The 23,414-nt window shown below is 39.8% G+C and overlaps 1 protein-coding gene across 1 annotated transcript in view; it reads left to right on the forward strand.

The window, feature by feature from the left end:
* Positions 1-23,414, forward strand: part of TG (thyroglobulin) — a 168,892-nt gene that overhangs the window by 34,392 nt on the left and 111,086 nt on the right. The window contains exons 17-26 of the mRNA XM_087960087.1: positions 45-254; positions 1,219-1,373; positions 2,051-2,207; positions 5,648-5,872; positions 8,633-8,782; positions 9,953-10,123; positions 15,864-15,986; positions 17,424-17,539; positions 18,604-18,715; positions 21,683-21,880. Coding sequence (XP_087816213.1) covers positions 45-254; positions 1,219-1,373; positions 2,051-2,207; positions 5,648-5,872; positions 8,633-8,782; positions 9,953-10,123; positions 15,864-15,986; positions 17,424-17,539; positions 18,604-18,715; positions 21,683-21,880 — 1,617 coding nt within the window. The remainder of the gene's footprint in view (positions 1-44; positions 255-1,218; positions 1,374-2,050; positions 2,208-5,647; positions 5,873-8,632; positions 8,783-9,952; positions 10,124-15,863; positions 15,987-17,423; positions 17,540-18,603; positions 18,716-21,682; positions 21,881-23,414) is intronic.

Here is a 23,414-nt window from a genome sequence, read left to right on the forward strand (position 1 = left end):
AAGACAAATTCCTTGGAATGACCTTGTTCACTGTGTTCTTTCAGGTCCACAGTGTCCTCTGTCTTATGATGCTTCTAACCTGACCCACGGTGGAGTTTTTTGCAACATCACCACCGCAAACTCAAAGATTCAGCAATGTCAAGTGATTTGCTCTCCGGGCTATCAAGATGTCTTGTCTCAAGGAGAACTTCTTCTGTGTGATACCCAGGATCTCCTCTGGCTTACAAACCCACCTCATTCTCTTGCCTGTCAGAGTGAGTATAACAAGGGAGAATGTATACAGAACCCTGTAGTAGGGTACAAACTCTTTTTTGATTCAGAGTACAGGAATTCGACTTATGACTTGTTGCTTAGTGGCCCTTTGAAGTTACAATGACCGCTCCAGGGATATCTATAGCCTGGTTCCAAAGTACCATTCCCACATGGTCATGTGACCATACTGGTTGCTTAGCAACCATCCTGCATTTATGGCTGTCTGTGGCATCCCACCATGATTTGACTGCATTTTACAGCAATTTTGCCAAAAACTGGCACTTATTTCTGGTTTTTGGAAATAAAACAACCCATAGTTAACCCTTAAGAACCACCGCATTTGCTTAATGAACACTGCAAAAGAGGTTATAAAATTGTGTCAGTCAGTTGGGAGACCTAATTTTTGATTGTCATTATAACCATGATGGCCAGGCCATAGTTTATTATTATTATTATTATTATTATTATTATTATTATTATTATTATTATTATTATTATTATTATTATTATTATTATTATTAACAATAACAACAACAACAATAATAATCTGATTCTACAAAAAACCACCCTACTTGGAACAGCTTATATCCTCCGACGCTACCTGAACAGTTCCTAGGTCCTTGGTTAGGACTCGAGCTGTTGAGCTACCAACCAGCCCTAAAGCTGTGAATCTCACTAAAGATTAAATCATACTAATACTACTACTACTACTAATAAACTAGACAAATAATAATTTGTCTAGTTTAATGAAAAGAAGGATTAGGGATGACATGATAGCAGTATCCCAATATCTCAGTGGTTGCCACAAAGAAGAGGAAGTCAAGCTATTCTCCAAAGCACCTGAAGACAAGACAAGAAGCAAGAATTTGAAATGTATGTGAAGAAAATAAGGAGGAAGGCATCTGAAAGGGTCTAAATGTTGTTGGATCCTTGGTCTAACCCTGACTTTGTTTGCCTTATGTCTAGGACTGCAGCCATTCCAAAGTATCCAGGTTCAAACCCAGTTTCAGCTCATCTTGCCTCCAGAGAAGACCTGCAGCCCTGATTATTCCGGGTTGCTGGAGACATTCCAGATCTTCATTCTGGATGAGCTGAAGTCTCGTGGCTTTTGCCATATCCAGGTATTTTAACGGTGAATCTATGCAAAAGTGAATGAAGCAGCTCTATTGTGCATTGTGCATGGCCATCCCTGGGTATGATTTGGCCAACCAATAGGAGCACACTGATTTCTGAATCTATCATTGTATTATTACAACTACATTTGTGTCAGAAGCACCTACCAAAGCACTTCTGGATTGAAAGGACTAGCTGGCGGCATCGCCGTTGCCCAGAGGATGCTCAAAGGGGCTCCCTTTCCCCACCAAAGTGGTACCTATTTATCTACCTGCATTTTCATGCTTTCAAACGGCTAGGTGGGCAGGAGCTCTTTATATTATAAAGAGTCAGTTTGGTCTAGTAGCTAAGGCATGAAGCTAGAAACTAGGAGAATGTGAGTTCTAGTCCTGCTTAGGCATGAAAGCCAGCTGGATGACTTGGTCCAATGAATCCCCAGGATAGTGTGAGTTCTAGTCCTGCTTTAGGCATGAAAACTGGCTGGGTGACTTCGAGCCAATTACTCTCTCTCAACTCAATCCATCTCACAGGGTTTTTGTTGTGGGGAGAAGGTAGAATAGAATAGAATAGAATAGAATAGAATAGAATAGAATAGAATATTTGTTTAAGCTTAAACATGAATTGTGGCTGAATTCAAATCACAACCACTACCAACAATAGCAGAATCTGATCTTTTTTTTTTAAGGTCAATACTTTGGAGAACTTGGTGTCTGTTCCAGTCTGTGGAGATTCTGCTGTCCTGGTTGAGTGTGCAGCTGCTGACCGCCTGGGAGTGAATGTCACATGGCAAGCTATGCTCAAAAATGTGCCACCTACTGCACTTCCTGACTTATACGACATTGGTTAGTTTATTATTTCTAGCGTAATGTGGCTGTTTTGACTAAAATATTATTGGCCCTCATCCTCTTCAAATATGTCAGTGTATTGAAGATCTAATGAAAAAGCCTAACAGAAATTATTGAAAATTCAAAAAAAAATATTTTGTTTTAATTCCTTGAAAGTTCACAGGAGCTGTACCATCACCACAAGAGACTGTGCTTTGTATTGGAATCATATTTAAATATATTTGTCACAAAACGCAAAAGAGGAAGGGAAGGGAAAGGAAGGTAGAGGGAGAGCAAAAATGGGAGGGAGGAAGGAAGGAAAAGAGAGGGAAAGGAAAGGGGAGAGGGAAAGAGGGGTAGAGAGAGAGGAAGGGAAAGGAAGGGAAGGAAGGAAGAATGGAAGAGACTATTACTTAGTTTTCTGTTTCAATCTTGGAAATTCTATTATTTTTTCCCAGCTTTTAAAAGCTCCTTCAAAAAATAATAATTGAGCCCAAACATATACTATGAATACCAAGCTTGGATTTCCTTTGTATTAATATTATCATCTAAAATTTAGGTTAGGTTGCAGTTTCCATTAATTGATTAATAATTCAGCCGCAACATTCTTGCACATTTCTATTTTCCAATTTGGAATTCCTAAACTCTGACTATCGATCTGTCACTCATTACCCTAAGAAAGGCCAAATTGTAACCACCTCCAGAAGCTTCCTGTGAGGAGAATAGCTATGTGGGCACCAGTTCTGAAAGCTATTTGTTTTTAAATCCCTTGCATCTGGGAAGGATTAAATGAAGGAAAGTTCTCTGCTTGCTCATATGTCTGAAATACTTGTATCCAGCAAAGGATAAGATGAGTTTTAGGCCTAAATTACATTTTTTTTTTTGGCCTTGGAAAGCATTCTGGACCACCAAAGAAATAATTAAGATCTATTCAATAACTGTAGAAAGTACTGTGGTTGGATTATATTATAAAACATATAATCTTTAAATATTGAAAAAAACCACCATAAACTACATTAAGATAATTGGAAAGGAATTCAAGTATTTGTGTATTTTGGACATATGTTTGCACTTGGGAAAAATAACAAAGCACGATTTGTTGTGATAGAATTGTACTACATATAGGGAGAATGATCCCAAGCCTACAGCAGGACATGATGGACCAATTTCAAGAAACTTGGTTAGAAAATCTGTCTCAACAGGCAGGCCTCAGCTGAAGAAACTTTCATTGGAGCTTTATTTTATTTGTTTTTTTTTTTTTTTAAATAGGAGTTGCTCATGAACAGAACTAGGAAACTGGGGAAAAAACAGGACATGAAACCAAATTTGTCCTTCCATTTCCCAATGTTTCTAGTCTTCAAATTCAGTTCATGATATTTTCATATCCCCACAGACATTCACATGGCACGGTGCATATTTTTCCTGGTGCATATTTTTCTTGAGACGTGCATTTTTTCATCACATATATACTTTATTTGTGAGTGATGGTCTTTAATATGATTCATCATATACTATTTTCACTAAGGTATAAAATATTCCAGGGCACTTTTTTTCTGACATATTCTTTTTAATTCATAGTTTAAAAATTCAGAGAAGTGCAATTTTAAAGGGTCTCTCTCTCATTTATCTATATCTATCTATCTATCTATCTATCTATCTATCTATCTATCTATCTATCTATCTATCTATCCATCCATCATCATCTATCTATCTATCTATCTATCTATCTATCTATCTATCTATCTATCCATCTATCTATCTATCTATCTATCTATCTATCTATCTATCTATCTATCTATCTATCTATCTATCTATCTATCTATCTCTATCTATCTATCTATTATCTATCTATCTATCTATCTATCTATCTATCTATCTATCTATCTATCTATCTATCTATCTATCATCTATCTATCATCATCTATCTATCTATCTATCTATCTATCTATCTATCTATCTATCTATAAGTCTATCTATCTATCTATCTATCCATTATCTATCTATCTATCTATCTATCTATCTATCTATCTATCCATCATCTATCTATCTATCATCTATCTATCATCTATCTATCATCTATCTATCATCTATCATCTGTCTACCTCCCTCTCTTATATTTGTTGTCTGTATCTCTATATCTATCTATCTATAAAAGAATCTATCTATCTTTCTATCTATCTATCTATCTATCTATCTATCTATCTATCTATCTATCTATCTATCTATCTATCTATCATCTATCTATCTATCTATCTATCTATCTATCTATCTATCATCTATCTATCTATCTATCTATCTATCTATCTATCTATCTATCTATCTATCTATCTATCTATCTATCTATCTATCTATCTATCTATCTATCTATCCATTAATCTATCTATCTATCTATCTATCTATCTATCTATCTATCTATCTATCTATCTATCATCTATCTATCTATCATCTATCTATCATCTATCTATCATCTATCATCTATCTACCTCCCTCTCTTATATTTGTCTGTATCTATCTATCTATCTATCTATCTATCTATCTATCTATCTATCTATCTATCTATCTATCTATCTATCTATTTGCTGCCCATCTTGCCACAAGGTGACTCTCAGCAGTTTATGACATGAAATATTAGCTTGAGAATGCAAATCAGATTACTTTTCCCCTTTTCTACCCACAAAAACCTTCCCATTAAGGTCCTATTAAATAATGGAACAGGGCTGAGAAGATCCCTGGTAGGGACATCAGGGTAAGCATGTCTGTTGCCAATTAGAGATAAACAGAAATATCAATTAATTCCAAAAGGATAGTCAACAGCCTTCAAGCTTTTAATATAAGCAGTATAGCTTTATATATAGTTTAAACCTCTAAACTTTAGAGGCCCTTCTGAAGACTCTCCTTGAATCACCAAATTCCATCTTCCTGAAACTTTGGCACAGCCACTTCCAGATCTTCTGGTTTGTGAGATGCTTAGTGTCCTCTGAGCTTGGCTGTTTTCTTGCAGATGTTTCATTACCCAACTAGATAGCATGATCAATGCTGGTTGGGAGTGGGGTTTGCTCCCTTTTTTTACATATTGGTAGCTTGTCTTGTCAGTGTTAATGGGAGAGGTCTTGTTTCTTGATTGGGCTATTGTTTACTGATCGCATGTTTGTCTGAGTTGGTTGTTCCTTGATTGGGATATTGTTGACTTGTTGGTTGTTGGTCTAATGTTAATCTTCTTGGCTTATTCGTGCATGTCCAGAAAACCTTTCTGTTGGGTCTGCTGCCAAATGGAATGCCTTATGCCATCTTGAATAAATGCCAAGTCTGATCATCCAAGTAATAAGTTCTTGGAGTGGGTCTCTTCTCTTTGAATTATCCGCTCATTTCAATGGAAAGTGCCCCCAGGATATATCCGTCAGTGTTTTCCTGCTGGAATTCTTCTACTTGGTTCCCTGATTTCTACCATTTTCTGATAGAGAAAGCCATGGTTGGTGAGAATCTCCTTGGACGTTTTGAAGAGCTGATCAAGAGCGGTGGCTTTATCTTCCACTTGGACAACAAGCAATTCCAAGCAGACACTTTCATCCGTGTTCCTGGAAAAGGAAATTCTGGCATGTTTCCTAAAGTTTCTTTGGGATGCAAGGATGGTTTTCACAAAGTCTTAACTACTGGAGAAGTGATACCAAATTCTCAAGGATGTGGTATGTATCAATGTAGGATAAGGAGTGGAAGAAAATGGGCAGGGGGGAGTAAAAAGAGGGATTAGCTTAGAATCCCTATGTGGTCACAAGTGAACTAGTTCAACCTCCTTTAATTCCACTGAGCCTTATCTAATTCTAAGAAGGTGCTAAGCTAGTTAGTTGAGAAGATTCCTGCCCACAGGCTGTTTAGCAACAAATCAGTTTAATTAGACCTTCACCTATGGGCCTGGTCTTTTGAGCCTGACGATCATTTGGGTGGTGGCGCTTGCTTTTTATTTGTTACTTGGAAAGAGAAGGGTTTTGGTTTTAGCTTAGCCTTACTGAAAGTCTCTCTTAAGACAAAAATAAATTATTTTATCAGCTTTTACCGAGTTTGAAATGGTAGCAGCGAAAGGAAAGCAAGATCTGAGCCCAAAGGCGCCAAAGTTACATATTGAAAGTTTCCCCAAATCCCTCCCCTCAGGGACCCAGGCTGAATGTCCAATCTGCATCCCTTATAGCGTCATGTGGAGCACATCTTCAAGTGCTTTCGTCCATCTGGAGTTTTAGGATGGTTGGCCTCGACTGGGTGTAAACAACGCCATTCAGCAGGGCAATAATTCTTGAGAGCAAACCTCCCTTTGAGTTCGCAAGGGCCTTCCTCACACCAACTCACTTCCCAAACCCCAATGCCATGCCCTCCTCCTGTGTCCCCATTACTATGGCAGCCGATAGCAAGCATGCGTCAAAGGGGAAACCCAGGCTGGAGATCTAGCTGACAGTTGGACTGATCCAATAACAGCAATTGTACATTTTTTAAAAAAGAGCAGGGTTTTCTGGGTATTTTATCAGGGGAGGTATTATGAGAGGGGTCCATGAGTCCTTTTAGAAGGTGCAGTATAGTAGGACTGGATAGCCCCTTGTCCATAGAGGTATAGTCTCAGCTCATATAGAATTTTTTAATATCGGCCTTTCAAGACTGCTGTGGGAAATACATTTTAATATCGGCCATGCTGAAGTTAATCCCTTATGATAGGGATGAGCTTCAAAAATTTCAGCAACGGGTTCTCTGCCTGGTTGCTGGGTGGGCGTGGCCATGATGGGCGTGGCCTAGTCAGTCTTCTGCACCGGGGGGGGGGGCCTTTTGCCTTCCCCAGGCTCCCTAGGCTTTCCTCAAGCCTCTGGGAGGGCAAAACGGCCTCCCAGGCTCTGGAGACCCTCCGGAGGCTGGAAACGGGCCCGTTTTTGGACTTCTGAACTTCCAGGAGGCCCATTTTTCACCCTTCCTGAGCCTCTGTACAGGCCCTGTGCAGACCTCGCATCCAAAGTGGGCCACATGGAGACTCCTGGGAGGGGAGGGGCTGTTCTGACCCAAGCCTTGTTCAAAGCAAACGAACACCAAACAGAGATAAAAGCAAAACCTTTTGAATGCTTCTCTGTGAATTCCGTTCATTCACAGTAAAACGCTATTAAAAACTAATTGTCCCAGATAAAAACAAGCCTTGCCAAGGTTGTGCAAGGCTGCCAAGAACGCTAGATTAAATTGCAAGGGAATAATCAAAACCCAAAAGTCTCCAAACACAAACCAGGATAGTCCGAACTTCCACAAGACTTGAAGTGCAAGAACTTCTTTGCTTCCTGCAAAGAATCTCACCTCTGAGGGCTGGCTTTTATCCCTTAAAGGGAGGAGCCATCACCTTGCAGCCTTACTCCCGAGTTGCCCGTACTGTTGCAGCTGCTCTTTCCTTTGAACAGCCCTGCGCGCACGCGCACTGGGCACAGGCTCCTCAGGATCCTCTTCGTCACTACTGCCAGCTCCCACAAGCTCCAAAGGCAGCACTCCGCTCCCTGATAGTCCTGGCCCCATCTCTACATCACACGCAGGCCCCTCATCTGAGTCCTTGCTCTCCGAGACCTCAGCCGTCCGCACCTGCTGCCGGCGTACCACAACAGGGGCAGGGTGGGGTGGGATTTGGCGGTTCACTGAATCAGCCATGTTAAGCCTGGATTCCCCAACGGGTGTTAAGGAAAACAAACTAAACAGAATGTGCAGCGAAGTCAGATAGGAAGACAGGTAAATATGTGAGATAAGTTTTCTAGTTAACACGCAGTAAAAATACAGATACGCTTGTGCTATCAAGAATATAGTTTATTCCATTTAAGAATTATAGCATAGTCAAAATAAACGGTCCATTAGTCATATATCAATTTCAGCCAAGTCTTGTCGGGATACTCTATTTGCAAAGTCCGTGTTGAATAGCCAATGTCAGTACACTTACAATAAATCAGTCCAATCTTATCTTCTCTGTTGAGAAAAATCAACACTCCTACAAGAACGTAGTCATCAATCCATCCAGTAATTAGGGATCAGTAAGCCAGAGAGAGAGAGAGCTGCATTTGCCTCGCTTCATATATAGTGCTTTTACAACCACACCCTTAATTACATTCTTGCTGTTAAAGTTACACACACTTTAACTAACAAACCATGATACCATATTTATTATTTTTACCCAAACCAGTTAGGGTAAACAATGTTATCCCTAACAAGCCATAACATTAGCTATGGGTTTGGCCGAACCCGGGTGTACCCCTAGCAGCCCACACCTGGCTGTGGGAAGTACATTGCAGCATGCTAAATGTCAATCCCTTCAGAGTCTGGGGACAGTTATATGGTGTGAATATCTTTCTGCTTTGAAAAGAGGACTTTTGACTTCTCTCTCCTGGAAGAATTCAAAATGGATTTGAATTCCATAGACTAATAAACTTTTTCTCCATTTGCAGCTGCCTGTCCTCCAGGTTCCTCCTTTCAGAACGGGGGCTGCATTCCATGCCCTTCTGGATTCTATCAAGACCAAGCAGGAAGTAACTTCTGTGTAAAATGTCCTCTTGGGACACAGACCGTCTCTCCTGGAGCTTTCAGAGCCGATCACTGTAAGAGTCTTTGAAAAAATGCATGATGTATTTTCTGTTTGATGTTGAAGATGTTGTTGTCAGTGCTCCATCACTGGAGGTTTTCAGAAAAAGACTGGGTGATCATTTATCCAGATGATATTGAGCAGGGAGTTGGACTAGAATTCCTCCAAGATCCCTTTCAAGTTCCAACTCTATTATTTTATGTTCTATATACTGATTTCCAGTTGTTTAATAAAATAAAGCAAGGTTAAGGTTTCCCTTATCCAATCATGTAGTTTCATACATTACGCTAAACCAGGGCTCTCCAATCTTGGCAACTTTAAGACTTGTGGACTTCAACTCTCAGAATTTCCCTGACCAGCATGGCTGGTGGGGGAATTCTGGGGGTTGAAGTCCACAAATCTTAAAATACCCAAGTTTGGCGACCTCTTCCCTAAACCAAGGACTGGTTATTGGATAAATCACAATTACCTGGATTGCTTAAATGAACTATAGTTATCTGAGTTCTTATGTGACACGGTCATAAATCCTGGTTTAAGAAGCAGAATGGGTGGGTTTACACAACATACTGAAGCAAAGCAAGCAACATTATAGGTTAGAATATGGTATCCTATACAATGTTCAAAGCATTTGTTTTGGATGTGGCTGGGTCAACAAATAATGGGACAGCAGGATGGTAGAATTCTGGGTTGTATCTGGGTTTGTATTGTTTTCCTTAACTGTGGCTTCTTGAATAAGATACAATAGTTGCAATATAATATTTGCACATTATGCTAAGCCAAAGCTAAAAAATCCACCTTATAGTTTTGTACAGAATTCACACCTAGCCCAGTGAAGTAAACATTCATTGATAAATAGGAGACAGAAACTTCAACTTAAGGTCTGATTCATCCAGAAAGGTCTTTGGCTGGAGAATTATAAACAGATGGACTTCTGGAGTCCTTTGATGGCCTCTGAACTTGGTTGGTGTTTTTTTTTTTTTGCAGATGTTTCATTACCAAACTAGGTAATATTATCAACAGCACTGTTGATGTTACCTAGTTTGGTAATTAAATGTCTGCAAGCAAACAACCAAAGTCAGTGAGTACCAAGGACTCCACTCTTCAACCCTGAGCTGCAAATATTCTCTTCTATTGAATGGAAGTCTGTCCCACCAATTTTTTTTTTATAATTCTGTGCCCATCCCAGGTATTACTGATTGCCAGAGGAATGAGCAAGCTGGACGGTGTGATGAAAATGGCCAGTATAGACCTTCTTACAAAGATCTTTCCACCCAAAGGTCATTTTGTGTTGACAGCAATGGAAAGAGATTAGACTGGACAGAGACAGATGGTTCTTGGACAGATTCCCAGTGTTCAGGTGAGTAGATTGGTCAAGCCTTCACATCATAGAAGTAGAACTTTGACATAACCCAATGGTGCTTCTCCAGAAGGCAACTGGACTTTCTTCTCCAGTTTTTTTTTTTTTCCATTTGAAAATGTTTTTGAGGAAAAAAACTAGACATCCAGTTGCCTTTTGAAGAAACACATTTGGGACAACCATGATCGGGATGATTGAGACAGTGGTGGGATTCAAATTTTCTTACTACCGGTTCTGTGGGCATGGCTTGGTGGGCATGGCAGGGGAAGGATACTGTAAAATCTCCAGTCAGAAGTGGTATTTGCCGGTTCTCCAGAACTGGTCAGAAATTTTCGCTACTGGTTCTCCAGAACTGGTCAGAACCTGCTGAATACCACCTCTGGATTGAGGATCTTCATAGACAACTTCAAAAAAAAAGAAGATGCATCCATGGATGCGTTGCAAGGTGAACTCCCTCGTTTTCCTTCTTCCCTCCTTCCCTTCCCTTCTTTCTAATTAGGACTATAAGATTTAGTAAAACTGAGTACTCCCTTTGGGCCCAACTGTAAAAGGCCTTAATTGTTTTAGCAAGAAATAATTGGACATTGTTTCATCTTCTCTCCCTAATCCTTGGGGATGAAATTGGCACTTGTGTTCGCTTAAACTGATCCTGAAGGAAACCCTTGGCATTTATTTCAGAGAAGTTGTAAGAGGAGACAACATTCCTTGGGGTGGCGTCGGCTGGTGTGCAGTTACGCAACTGTACTTGAGGTGCCTTATTCATTAAGGTATCACATATCCCAGGGAAAAGATAAACCTGTTTTCAAAATAATAGCGGTTACCATAATAACAGCCTTCAGAAGTTGTAATAATAGTAATCCGAATTAGCATCTTCATCAGTAGTTTTTATTCTTAATTGACCTTCTAGTGGTGCTGAGGTTTAGAGTACCTTTTGCTTCTGGTTCGCATCCCTTGAAGTCCTCCATATGTTATTCTCCGTGTGTGTGTGTGTGTTTGTGTGTATCCATGTGTGTAAATCTGAGTGTAAGGAAATGGAAAAGCATTTCTATTTTTCTTTTATTTATTTGTTTGTCAAACATATACAAGATAACAAGTATAGGTATGAACCTAAACAAGAACAAAGGAAGTAAATATAGATAAATCAGGACAGTAAGACAGGGACGGTAGGCACGCTGGTGCGCTTATGCACACCCCCTTTAAGGACCTCTTAGGAAGGGGTGAGGTCCACAGTAGACAGTTTGAGGTTGAAGCTGTGAGGGTTTGAGGCTGTAACAACAGAGTCAGGTAGTGAGTTCCAGGCATTGACCACTCTGTTGCTGAAGTTGTATTTTCTGCAATCGAGTCTGGAGTGGAATAGAATAGAATAGAATAGAATAGAATAGAATAGAATAGAATAGAATAGAATAGAATAGAATTCTTTATTGTCCAAGTGTGGTTGGACACACAAGGAATTTGTCTTGGTGCAAATGCTCTCAGTGTACATAAAAGAAAAAATACATTCGTCAAGAGTCGAGAATCATAAGGTACAACACTTAATGATAGTCATGGGGTACAATAAGCAATCAAGTCATACTAGGAAACAGTCATTATAAATGATAAGGATACGAGCGACAAAGTTACTGTCAGACAGACACAAATGGGAGGGGATGGGTGATAAGGAGTAATGAGAAGATTAACAGTAATAGTAGTGCAGACTTCGTAATAGTTGAACAGTGTTGAGGGAATTATTTGTTTACCTTGAATTTGCATTGATTGTTTGCCCATGTATTATTGTGATTGAAGCTGAAGGAGTCACTGACAGGCAAAATGTTATAGCAGACAATTTTGTGAACAATTTTATGCTTAGATCGGACTGCAGGCAGCGCAGTTCCAGATTGTCCAGGCACAAAATTTCGAGCCTGGAGGCATAGGGAATTCTATTGTTGGTGGAGGGAGTGGAGTACTTTTCTCGAGAAATGCCTCTGAACCCACTCAATTGTCTTATTGTCCGATATGCAGTCGATATTTGTCTATTTCTCCCAGAACTCAAGGAGTTTGTAGCCTTTTGCTTCTTATTCTGGAGTACTTGAAGAGCTAACATCCATTTTGCAAGACTGAAAAGGAGATTTTATGGAAATGGGAAAAAGTCAGGTACCCTTTATAAATAATTCTGCTAGATAAATAACAGGTAGACCTCAACTTACAACAGTTCATTTAGTGACCATTTGAAGTTTATAACGGCATTGGAAAAAGTGACTTGCCACCAATTTTCGCACAGCCATTGGTCCTCATGATCACGTAATCAACGTCAGATGCTTGGCAACCGACTCGTGTTTATGACGGTTGCAGTGCCTTGGGTGGGGGGTGTCATGTGATCTGCTTCTGTGACCTTCCGACAAGTGAAGTCAATGGGGAAGCCAGACTCACTTAACAACCGGGTTACTAACTTAACAAGTGCAGCCGTTTCTCTTAACTGGGGCAAGAAAGGTTGTAAAATGGAGCAAAATTCACTTAGCATGTGTTTCACTTAGCAATGGAAATTTTGGGCTCAGTTGTGGTCGTAAGTCAAGGACTCCCTGTACTGTATGATGCCTGAGAAGATATCCTCAATGATTTGCTCGTCATTCCATCACACTCTTCCCATTGGAATGTCATTAAAATGGCTCTTTCTTCTTGGAAATAAAAATTCTAAGACATTCTCGTTCATCCAAATGAATGAAAACTCGATAAGGAAAAAATGGCAATCTAGGTTCTCTGCCAGCCTTAGTTTTATCAGGATACTAGCTCGATACCCGTGCTTCGTTACGAAACTATGCGGTCGGGCTTAGTTTTTTGAGAGGAAAATAAGGGGGGAAAAAATTCTGCCTCTGCCTACCAGCATCCATCGGTATTCATCTGGCTAGCATCCTGTCAGCGTGTGAGAGAGCGTTTGGAAGCTGAAAGAGTATTTGCTGTGAGAGCAAGAAGGAGACAGCAAGGAGCCTTGGGTGTGGCTTAGCTCAACTGTTCTGTACTAAAGCTGGTTGCTGCTGTGAAACTAAAATTAAAACTGAAACTCCTCTCCTCGCCTTGTGTTTTGCATTTGGAACAGATTTCTTTTCAGGTGGGGAGGGGGAGCAGAACTCTTTAGCATCAGAGCGTGTTAATAATAATATATAAAATACTAATACTCTGATGGTCATTTCAAAAAATCCTTTCTTAGTGAGCACCTAGAAGCCAAGAGGAACATATGTGCCAAATTTCAAGTTTGTAGGCTTTACGGTTCTGGAGATTTTGTGATGACGTGTGAGTGGTATTTCTTTTTATTATTTATTTATTTATTTATTTTTGTCAATTGTTTATAAGATAATAGGTATAAGTAAAAACATAATTATGAATACATGGATACATATAAGAAAAAAAAAACACCATGGGACAGGGACAGTAGGCATGTTGGTGCGCTTATGCACGCCCCCTACAGACCTCTTAGGAAAGGGGTGAGGTCAATAGTCTAAGGTTAAAGTTTTTGGGGTTTGGAGATGAAACCACAGAGTCAGGTAGAGTATTCCAGGCATTGACCACTCTGTTGCTGAAGTCGTATTTCCTGCAATCAAGTTTGGTGCGATTAACCTTGAGTTTGTATCTATTATTTGCTCTTGTGTTATTATGGTTGAAGCTGAAGTATTCATTGACAGGTAGGACATTGCAATGTATGATTTTATACTATATTTAGATCGGACCGAAGGCGGCATAGTTGTAGGTTTTCTAGGTCTAGAATTTCGAGTCTGGTGGCATAAGGTATTCTGCAACGAATAGAGGAATGGAGAACTCTTCTTGTGAAATATTTCTGGACTTTCTCAACTGTGTTAATATCAGATACGTAATGTGGATTCCAGACTGATGAGCTATATTCCAGTATTGGTCTAGCAAATGTTTTGTATGCTCTAGCTAGTAGTGTAATATTACCAGAGAAAAAGCTACGTAAGATTAGGTTAACAACTCTTAACGCCTGTTTGACTATGTAGTTATAGTGGGCTCTAGCATTTAGATCATTAGAGATGAGTACTCCAAGATTCTTGACAGAGTTTAGATCATCAACAAGGTCTTGACTATTCAGCCTGTATTTTATTTTCTTATTTTTTTTTGCCAATAGGAGGACAGAGCATTTATTTGTTGAAATTTGAAGTTCTCATTTGTTTGACCATTCTGATACATAGTCAAGGTCTTTTTGAAGGGTAGCAGTATTGTCTGTGGTGTTGAATAGCTTTACATCATCAGTGAAGAGAACGCAGTTGCTCTTGATATGATCACAGAGGTCATTTATGTAGAGTATGAAAAGAGTTGGTCCTAGAACACTGCCTTGGGGGACATCACTGTTGACAGGTACAGAATTTGATAGGACACTCCCAATTTTGACCATTTGTTGTCTGTTTGACAGGAATGTTTCTATCCAGTTATGCAGATGTCCAGAGATACTGTAAGATTTTAATTTTAGGAGTAGTTTATCGTGTACCACTGAATCAAAGGCTTTACAGAAGTCTATGTAGATTGCGTCTATTGCTTTGCCCTGATTGAGTTGTGTAGTCCATATGTTTTTGCAGTGTAAGAGTTGCAGATTGCAGGATAGTTTTTTTTTCTGAAACCAAATTCTTTATTAGAGAGTAGGTTGTTTGTTTCTAAGTGGAGGATTGTTAAGCCTGGATTCCCCAATGGGTGTTAAGGAAAACAAACTAAATAGAACGTGCAGCGAAGTCAGATAGGAAGACAGGTAAATGTGTGAGATAAGTTTTCTAGTTAACACACAGTAAAAATACAGATACGCTTGTGCTATCAAAATATATAGTTTATTCCATTTAAGAATTATAGCATAGTCAAAATAACGGTCCATTAGTCATATATCAATTTCAGTCAAGTCTTGTCGGGGATACTCTATTTGCAAAGTCCGTGTTGAATAGCCAATGTCAGTACACTTACAATAAATCAATCCAATCTTTATTTTCTCTCCGTTGAGAAAAATCAACACTCCTTCTTCTCTCCCCGTTTCAGCAAGAACGCAGTCATCAATCCATTCAGTAATTAGGGATCAGTAGGCCAGAGAGAGCGAGCTGCAAATGCCTCGCTTCTTATATAGTGCTTTTACAACCACACCCTTAATTACATTCTTGCAGTTAAAGTTACACACACTTTAACTAACAAACCATGATACCTTATTTATTATTTTTACCCAAACAAGTTAGGGTAAACAATGTTATCCCTAACAAGGATGATGGATTGGTTAATAATTGGTTCCCTGACTTTACAGGTGACGCAGCATAAAGAGATTGGTCTGTAATTTTAAATTAGGCTGGCGTCTCCCTTTTTGAAGATGGGGATGACCGTGGCTTGTGACCATAGGTTAGGCAAGGAGCTGGTCCTGAAAGATTTTTCAAAGATTATGCTTAGAGGTTCGGCTATGGCAGTGGATAGCTTTTTAAAGAAGTAGGCACATATTCCGTCCAGTCCAATAGATAGAGATGGTTTTAGATTGCGTAGTGCTTTTTCAACATTGTCTTCTGTAAAATCGATATGTATTAGATCATTGTTGTTATCTGTGGTACGGCTAGGAAATACTGGGCATGATCCATTGCTGTTTACAAATACTGGGCCTGAGAATGTGTTAAAGAGGTTGGCTTTAATAGTGTCGTTGTTGCAGTCTCTACCATTAGGTCCTTTCAGCTTTTATGTGTATAGATACATAGATTCCTCCAAGCCTACTTCATCCCAACCCTCTCTTTCATTTCAGTCCTCAGACGTTTTGAGAAGGTTCCTGTTTCCAATCTTATCTTCACCACGGAAGAATCGGAAACGGTCAGAACTAAAACACTCCAAGGAACACCTATGAACACCCTCCAGCAATGTGTTGCAGGTCAGAATGTTTCCAATGCTTTTGGTTTCCAAACCTAAAGTTTTCTAAGCAAGGTAGGGTAGTCATTTGAGTTAAAAATCATAAAAGTTAAAGCATAAAGTATCAGTACTTGTGTGGTCCTTGGGGCTCTCTGAGCATGGCTGTTTTCTTGCAGACATTTCATTACCTTACTAGGTGACATCATCAGTTCTAGAAGGAGGTGAAGTTTGCTCTCAGAGAGCATCAAGGACCTCACAGTTCAACCCTGAGCTACAAATCTTCTCTTCTATTAGTCTTGTGGGCCACCGGCAGCTGGCGGAGCTGGCAGCAGAGTCGGACAGTAATGAGGAGGTTGGGGAGGAATCTGGCCTAGTCTTGGAGGCTGAGGAAGGCTCGGATGAGGGATCTGCATCAGAGGCAGAGATGGGGCCAGGGCAGGCTGGCAGATATCAGCTGCCTTCGGGCTCAGATAGCAGTTGGAACCGGTTCCAAGCCTGCGCTTGTGCAGAGCTGCTAAAAGAAAGGAGCAGTTAAGAACTCAGGGTCAACTTGGGAGCAAGGCCACAGGTGGACAATGAATGGCCCCTTCCATCAGGATTAAAAGAGGAACAAAAGGGGAGAGGGTTTTTGCAGGAAACTACTTGCTCGTTCGGTCAATTGTTTGTTCCAGCCTTGTAGAGATTGGTCTGTAAACCCAGCCTTCCCTGCCAACAGCAAGTGTGGAATTATTTACTGGTTCCAGGATTGATAAAAGTCTGAGATAATTAGTCTACCTTCGCAAGACTGTTTGCCAAGCTGTTGGCTGACTGCGAATAAAATAATTCACATTATTGTAAACAAAGAGGTTTTTGCCGGGACTCAGAATTGACGGAGTGTTTTTTGTTGAGGCCTAGGACAGAACAATTGCTGTCAGGAGTTGCTATTCATGGCAGCTACGTATTGCCTTCAATGAATGAAGGGAAATATATGCATCCCACAGTGGTGGGATCCAATTTTTTTTTTTTACTACCGATTCTGCGGGCGTGGTTTGGTGGGCATGGCAGGGGAAGGATACTGTAAAGTCTGCAGTCAGAGGTGGCATTTGCCGGTTCTCTGAACTACTCAAAATTTCCACTACCGGTTCTCTAGAACTGGTCAGAACCTGCTGAATACCACCTCTGGTATCCCAGGATAATGTTGAAGGATCAAATCTGAAGACCAGAGATTTTGTCTTCTGGGCTTTTGGATCATACTGGAGCCCATCCTCTCTCTAGCAGGATGTTATTTACTTCACCGTTTATGATATACCCTCGGAGTATAAATTTCTACCTGTCATGCAAACTCAAATGCTGTCCAATTGAATAGAGGACCTTATCTAAAAGAAGGCCAGTGTATTTACGGCTGGTTGCATTCATTGCTCAAGCAAAGACAGCGGTATTGATTCCAGAGCTCATTTGACACATCTTTTGATGTTTACAGAGTGTGAGAAGGATGAGTCCTGTGGATTTCTCACCATGTCAGCCATAGGCTCGGAAATGTTGTGTGAGCTGTACAGCGCTCGGGAGAGCAACTACAACTGCTCTACTTCTGGACTGGTAACTACGTGCATTTGTTTTATGATGATAAGATAGGGAACTGAAAGTGATACCTTCTTTAAGTGTGCTCAAATGGGGCTTCATTAAGAGCTTGAAAAGTGAAAAATGGTAGCTAATATTAAAAAGACATTTTAAGACCGAGCACTTAATCTTAACCCTGCCATGGGAGTGGATTTGATCCCATGTACATTACAAGTATCATCATCTTTTAACAACCCCATAATCCCTTGCAGGGCGGAGTCTGGGCAATTGAATGGAGCTGAGTGTTTACTGGCCGGATGACCTTCCTGTTGCCAATGTGGAGTTTTGTTCAGCAGATATATTCTCAGTTGTGCCCAGAGAGAGAAAATATCTGCCTCTACCTAGGATCGAACTCACAGCCTCCCGATTGTGAGATGAGAGTTCCACCTCTAGGCCACCGCACCACTATGTACTATATGACACTGTAATATAGGACATAGAATCATAGGGCTGGAAGGGACCTCAGAGGTCTTCTTGTCCAGCCCCCTGCTCAAAGCAAGAGAGATTATACCATCCTGGTCAAATGGTTGTGCAGTCTATTTTTGAAAACCTCCAGTGATGGAGCAATTCAGTGGAATTATCTTCTGTGTAAACCCGTAGACTAGGATTCCACTGGACATCTCATCTTGACAGGAACAGCTGTTTGTAAAAACCTTAAAAACCTTCCAGTGATGAAGCAACCACAGCTTCTGAAGGCAAGCTATTTCACTGATTAATTGTTCCATCAGAAAATGTCTCCTTACTTCTAGGCTGGATGTCTCTCCAACAAGATTTCTGCCATTACTTCTTGTTCTGCCCTCAGGTGCTTTGGAGATTAAGTCAATCCACTGTTCTCTGTGACAGCCCCTCCAATACTGGAAGACAGTTATCATGTCCCCTCTATTCCTTCTCTTCCGTAGGCTAGGCATAACCTAACTCCCTCAACCATTAATCACACGATTTAGCCTCCAGATCTTTTATCATCTTTGTTGCTCTTCTCTGCAATCCTGCGGCCCATATCATCCACTACAAATTAGCTTTCTCTGAATATTTCTTTATCTTAGGTTCATGTTGCTTGGGAGAATTCTCTTGCCACCAGTATTGCCAACCTTGGCTGCCTGATTAAAGTGAGAAGCCCAGAGAAGAAAGATTCGTTGAGCGTGTACCTGAAAAAAGGTACCCCCAGGGTCTGTGCTTTAATTACACCCAGGGTCTGTGTAAAAGAGGACCACCAATACTTTTATGTTTTAGAATCGAATAGAATTCTTTATTGGCCAAGTGTGATTGGACACACAAGGAATTTGTCTTGGTGCAAATGCTTTCAGTGTACATAAAAGAAAAGATACATCCATCAAGAGTCGATAATCATTAGGTAAAACACTTAATAATAGTTAGCGTACAATAAGCAATCAAATCATACTAGGAAACAGTCAATAAAAATGGTTAGGATACAAGCAACAAAGTTACAGTTGTACAGTCATAAGTGGGAGGAGATGGGTGAAATGAAGGATGGGATGATTAATAGTAATTATAATGCAGACTTAGTAAATAGTTTGACAGTATTGAGGGAATTATTTGTTTAGCAGAGTGATGGCGCTCGGGGAAAAACTGTCCTTGTGTCTAGTTGTTCTGGTGTGCAGTGCTCTATAGCGTCGTTTTGAGGGTAGGAGTTGAAATAGTTTATGTCCAGGATGTGAGGGGTCCGTAGATATTTACGTAGCCCTCTTTTTGAGTCGTGCAGTATCCAGGTCCTCAAAGAATAGAATAGAATAGAATAGAATAGAATAGAATAGAATAGAATAGAATAGAATAGAATAGAATAGAATAGAATTCTTTATTGGCCAAGTGTGATTAGACACACAAGGAATTTGTCTTGGTGTAAATGCTCTCAGTGTACCTAAAGGAAAAGATACATTCGTCAAGAGTCAAGAATTGTAAGGTACAACACTTAATAATAATCATAAGGTACAATAAGCAATCGAATCATACTAGGAAACAGTCAATAAAAATTATTAGGATAAAAATCATGAGGGCCTATTTAGAGATAATGGGTGAAAATCTAATGGAAAAAGGGATTCTGCAAAGGTACATAAGATAGTATTGTTATATTAGAAATAGAAATAATTTCAGAAAATATGAAACAATGTATGATTAAAATGTTTGATAAAATAGTTATCATAACTTTAGTGGAATGCTTTTCAATAAATAAATGTAACAAAATGAATATTTAATGATTTACAAAACATGTGAAGAGAAATAAGGGAAAAATTAATTATGCAGATTATATGTGTCTTTAAGGAAGTATGATATTTAATTGAAAAGAAATGTTAAAGATGTTAAGACTTTAATGATTATTAATGATAGAACTGAATTGGAATGGAATGAGGGTTTATAATTACATATATTTATAATCCTTTTTTTAAAAAAAGAATATAGTGTGTATTATAAGAATGTACCAAGCAGAATTCGATTGGAAGTTATGTATTATGTATTATATTGAAGGTCATAACCTTAAGGTATATATTGAAGTATAAATAAGAGTTGAATGGATATAATTAAAAGATATAAAGGTGTCATACTCCAATTAGTAACTACAGGAGAAAATTTGTTTAATGAGAAAAGATAATATGAAATTGAAACAGAACAGATAAAAGTATAAATATAATGATTTGAATTGAGATGAGATAATCAAGATAAAATTGAGAAAATTAACAGAGGGGAAAAACTATATAGAAAATGTAGAATAGTATAAGATATGGAATAGAACACAAAAATGAGCATGAAATTGAGTTTGTGTCTGTATAAAGAAGTTCAATCCGGGACCATGCTATTTTCAAAAAAGATGTTTTACTTGTATTTTGTATGTGTGAAAACCCAAATAAAACTTTATTTAAAAAAATCATTAGGATACAAGCAACAAGGTTACAGTCATACAGTCATAAGTGGGGGGAGATGGGTGAATAGGAATGATGAGAAGATTAATAGTAATAGTAATGCAGACTTTGTATTACTATTGGAAGGCAGGTTGGTAGTAATTGTTTTTTCTGCAGTCCTAATTACTCTCTAGAGTCTGTGTCTGTCTTGTTGGGTTGCAGAACCAAACAATTTTAAGGCTGTGATGCTCAGGTTGAGGTCTACAAGACATTGGTGGGATTTGGAGATCCACTAGATCCAAGTTTTCCAACATGTCCGGCTTTGGGGGTGGAGAGAGGGAATGGTTCCATGTAAGAGGCCAGCAAGCGTGCATGCACAGCTCCATTTGCACGAGCAGCATGCATGCGTGCCTGCCACTCACTTAAATGGAGCACATGCACACATGCTCGCCCATTTCTCGTGGCCAGGTTGCAAATGCCTCACAGGCCACTAGGTGGCCCACAGGTTGGGGGCTCTTGCATTAAATGATCTTCTGAAGCTGGCCAAGTCCTTGTCACCACCTGATTCATTGCTTTCCTACGTTTGCTGCTGATCAGTAGGAATAGCAATAGCACTTAGACTTATATACTGCTTCGCAGTGCTATTACAGCCCTCTCCAAGTAGTTTACAGAGTTCAGCATCTTGCCCCCAAGAATCTGGGTCCTCAATTTGCCCACCTAGGAAGGATGGAAGGTGGAGTCAACCTTGAGCCTGGTGAGACTCGAACTGCCAAATTGCAGGCAGTCGGCAGAAGTAGCCTGCAGTACTGCACTCTGGCCACTGTGCTACCACGGCGCTTACATTTTCACAAACAATAGGTTTGTGAAAATAGATCAGTGGTTAAAAATGAATTCACTGAAGCAAGGAAGCCTACAGAGCAATGCAAGTAACAATATCAGTATAAATAGTCCTCAACTTGCAACCGTTGGTTTAACAACGGTTTAAAGTTATGATGGCCTCGAAAAAATGATTTACAGCCTGCCCTTGCACGTACAATCATCACAAGTTGCTATCACGATGGGCAGGCCCCATTATGTCATAACTTGAGGACTAGGTGTGCAACAGAGAGCAGTTAAAAAGTTCTACCTCACTCCAAGCCAGGAGCAAGTAACTTTTTTTTTTTAAAAAAAGGATTTTTGGAATTTTGACAGTGTGTTGTGTGGACATTCTCACAAAATCGTTCCAACCGAGGGAGTACGCTATTAGAAACAGTTGCCCCTTTGTTTCCAGGACAAGAATTCACTATGGTGGGAGTCAAAACATTGGAGAAGACCGATTTCCAGGATGTTGTTTCTGGCGTGTACAGCATTTCAGTTATATCAGCATCTGGTACATCTTTGACAGATGTTCATCTCTTCTGCCGCCAAACCTGTCAACAAGATGCTTGCTGTGATGGCTTTATCTTAAGCCAGCTGATACTTGATGGAGGTAATTGTTTAGGCTTCAGCTGCGGATGAGAAGGTTGCTACAACATGGGCTTAGGAGTTCCTCCCACTGGAGTAGAAATCAAGCTTTTTTTAAAGTTTACAACAATGTAGATGATAAAGCTCCATGTGATGAATTTTAAGACAGGATAACTTATGACATTTTATTAGTCAGTGATAATGATTAGGCTTGCAGATGTTACAGTTTATAATTCAGGAAGTTGTGTGCAAACTTTCTGGAATGTAAGAGAATTGGGGGAAAAAATGGAGAATTGCAGTTTCTTTCTCCATCAGAGTTTGTTCTTGTTGTTCTTTTAAATGTTTATAAACATGTCGGTGACTTTGCAACAGAGGTGGGATTCAGCAGGTTCTGACTACTTCTGGAGAACCGGTAGCGGAAATTTTGAGTAGTTCAGAGAACCGGCAAATACCACTTCTGACTGGCCCCGCCCCCACCTCTTCTCTGCCTCCCGAGTCCCAGCTGAATGGCTGGGTCTTCTTTGGTTGCCCTGCACAGAAGAACGGAGCTGGAAAGCAGGTTAGTGAGATGGCGAGGGAATGGGGATTTTGTAGTAACTTTCCCCTGCCATGCCCACCAAGCCCCGCCCACCAAGCCCTGCCCCACCCACAGAACTGGTAGTAAAAAAAGATTGAATCCCACCACTGGTTTGAAAACGTCTTTCTAGCTAAACTGGGATTGGGGAGAAACAAGTGTAAATCCTCACGATTGTGAAGCCAACAAGGTGATCTTAGATCAATCTGAATTTCTCAGTGTTGTTGTGAGGTCGAAATGTGGTAGAAGAAGGACCATAATTCCATTATAGAAAAGGCAGGATGTAAGTTGAACAAAGTAAGAAAATATTGAAAAATAAAAATACTCTTACAAGTCAAGATTCCTTCAAATGACCTAATTAAAAATACATACAGATACACGATTTCAGAATCAAATTGAGAAGTTTAGATAAGGGGTGAATGGACCATACTTTGCTCCATTTACCCATGGACAAATTTTCCATTTATGATTATATCAAAGTTGGAGTGAAATACACAAAGGGAATGAGAATCATTGGAGTGTGAGTTACATATATTTTGGGCATTTTTGGACACTCCTTGGAATGACCATGCAACTGCACGATATTTTAGACTCGGCTTCCCCTTGGACTGCACTGAAGTTGTAGATCTATTCTGTGATAACAGAGGATGTTCCTCTGAAGTGTATGGTATATACCCAGGGGCATCTCTCTCTTTTTGACACTCCTCGGAATGACTATGTAACTGCACAATATTTCAGCCTCTGCTTCCCTTGGATTGGCTGAAATTGTAGATATAATTGTGATACAGAGGATATTCCTGAAGAATTGGGATTGTCCTGTGTCTTCTCAAGCAGTTTCCAAGATGAGTTGAATGGAATGAATTATTTTAGACCAGGGGTGTCCAACCTTGGCAACTTTAAGACTTGTGGACTTCAACTCCCAGAATTCCTCAGCCAGCAAAGCTGGCTGAGGAATTCTGGGAGTTGAAGTCCACAAGTCTTAAAG

This window comes from Notechis scutatus, chromosome 3 (genome assembly GCF_049901735.1).
Source record: "Notechis scutatus isolate UNSWTSFEM ecotype Mainland chromosome 3, rNotScu1.2, whole genome shotgun sequence".
Lineage (NCBI taxonomy): Eukaryota > Metazoa > Chordata > Lepidosauria > Squamata > Elapidae > Notechis > Notechis scutatus.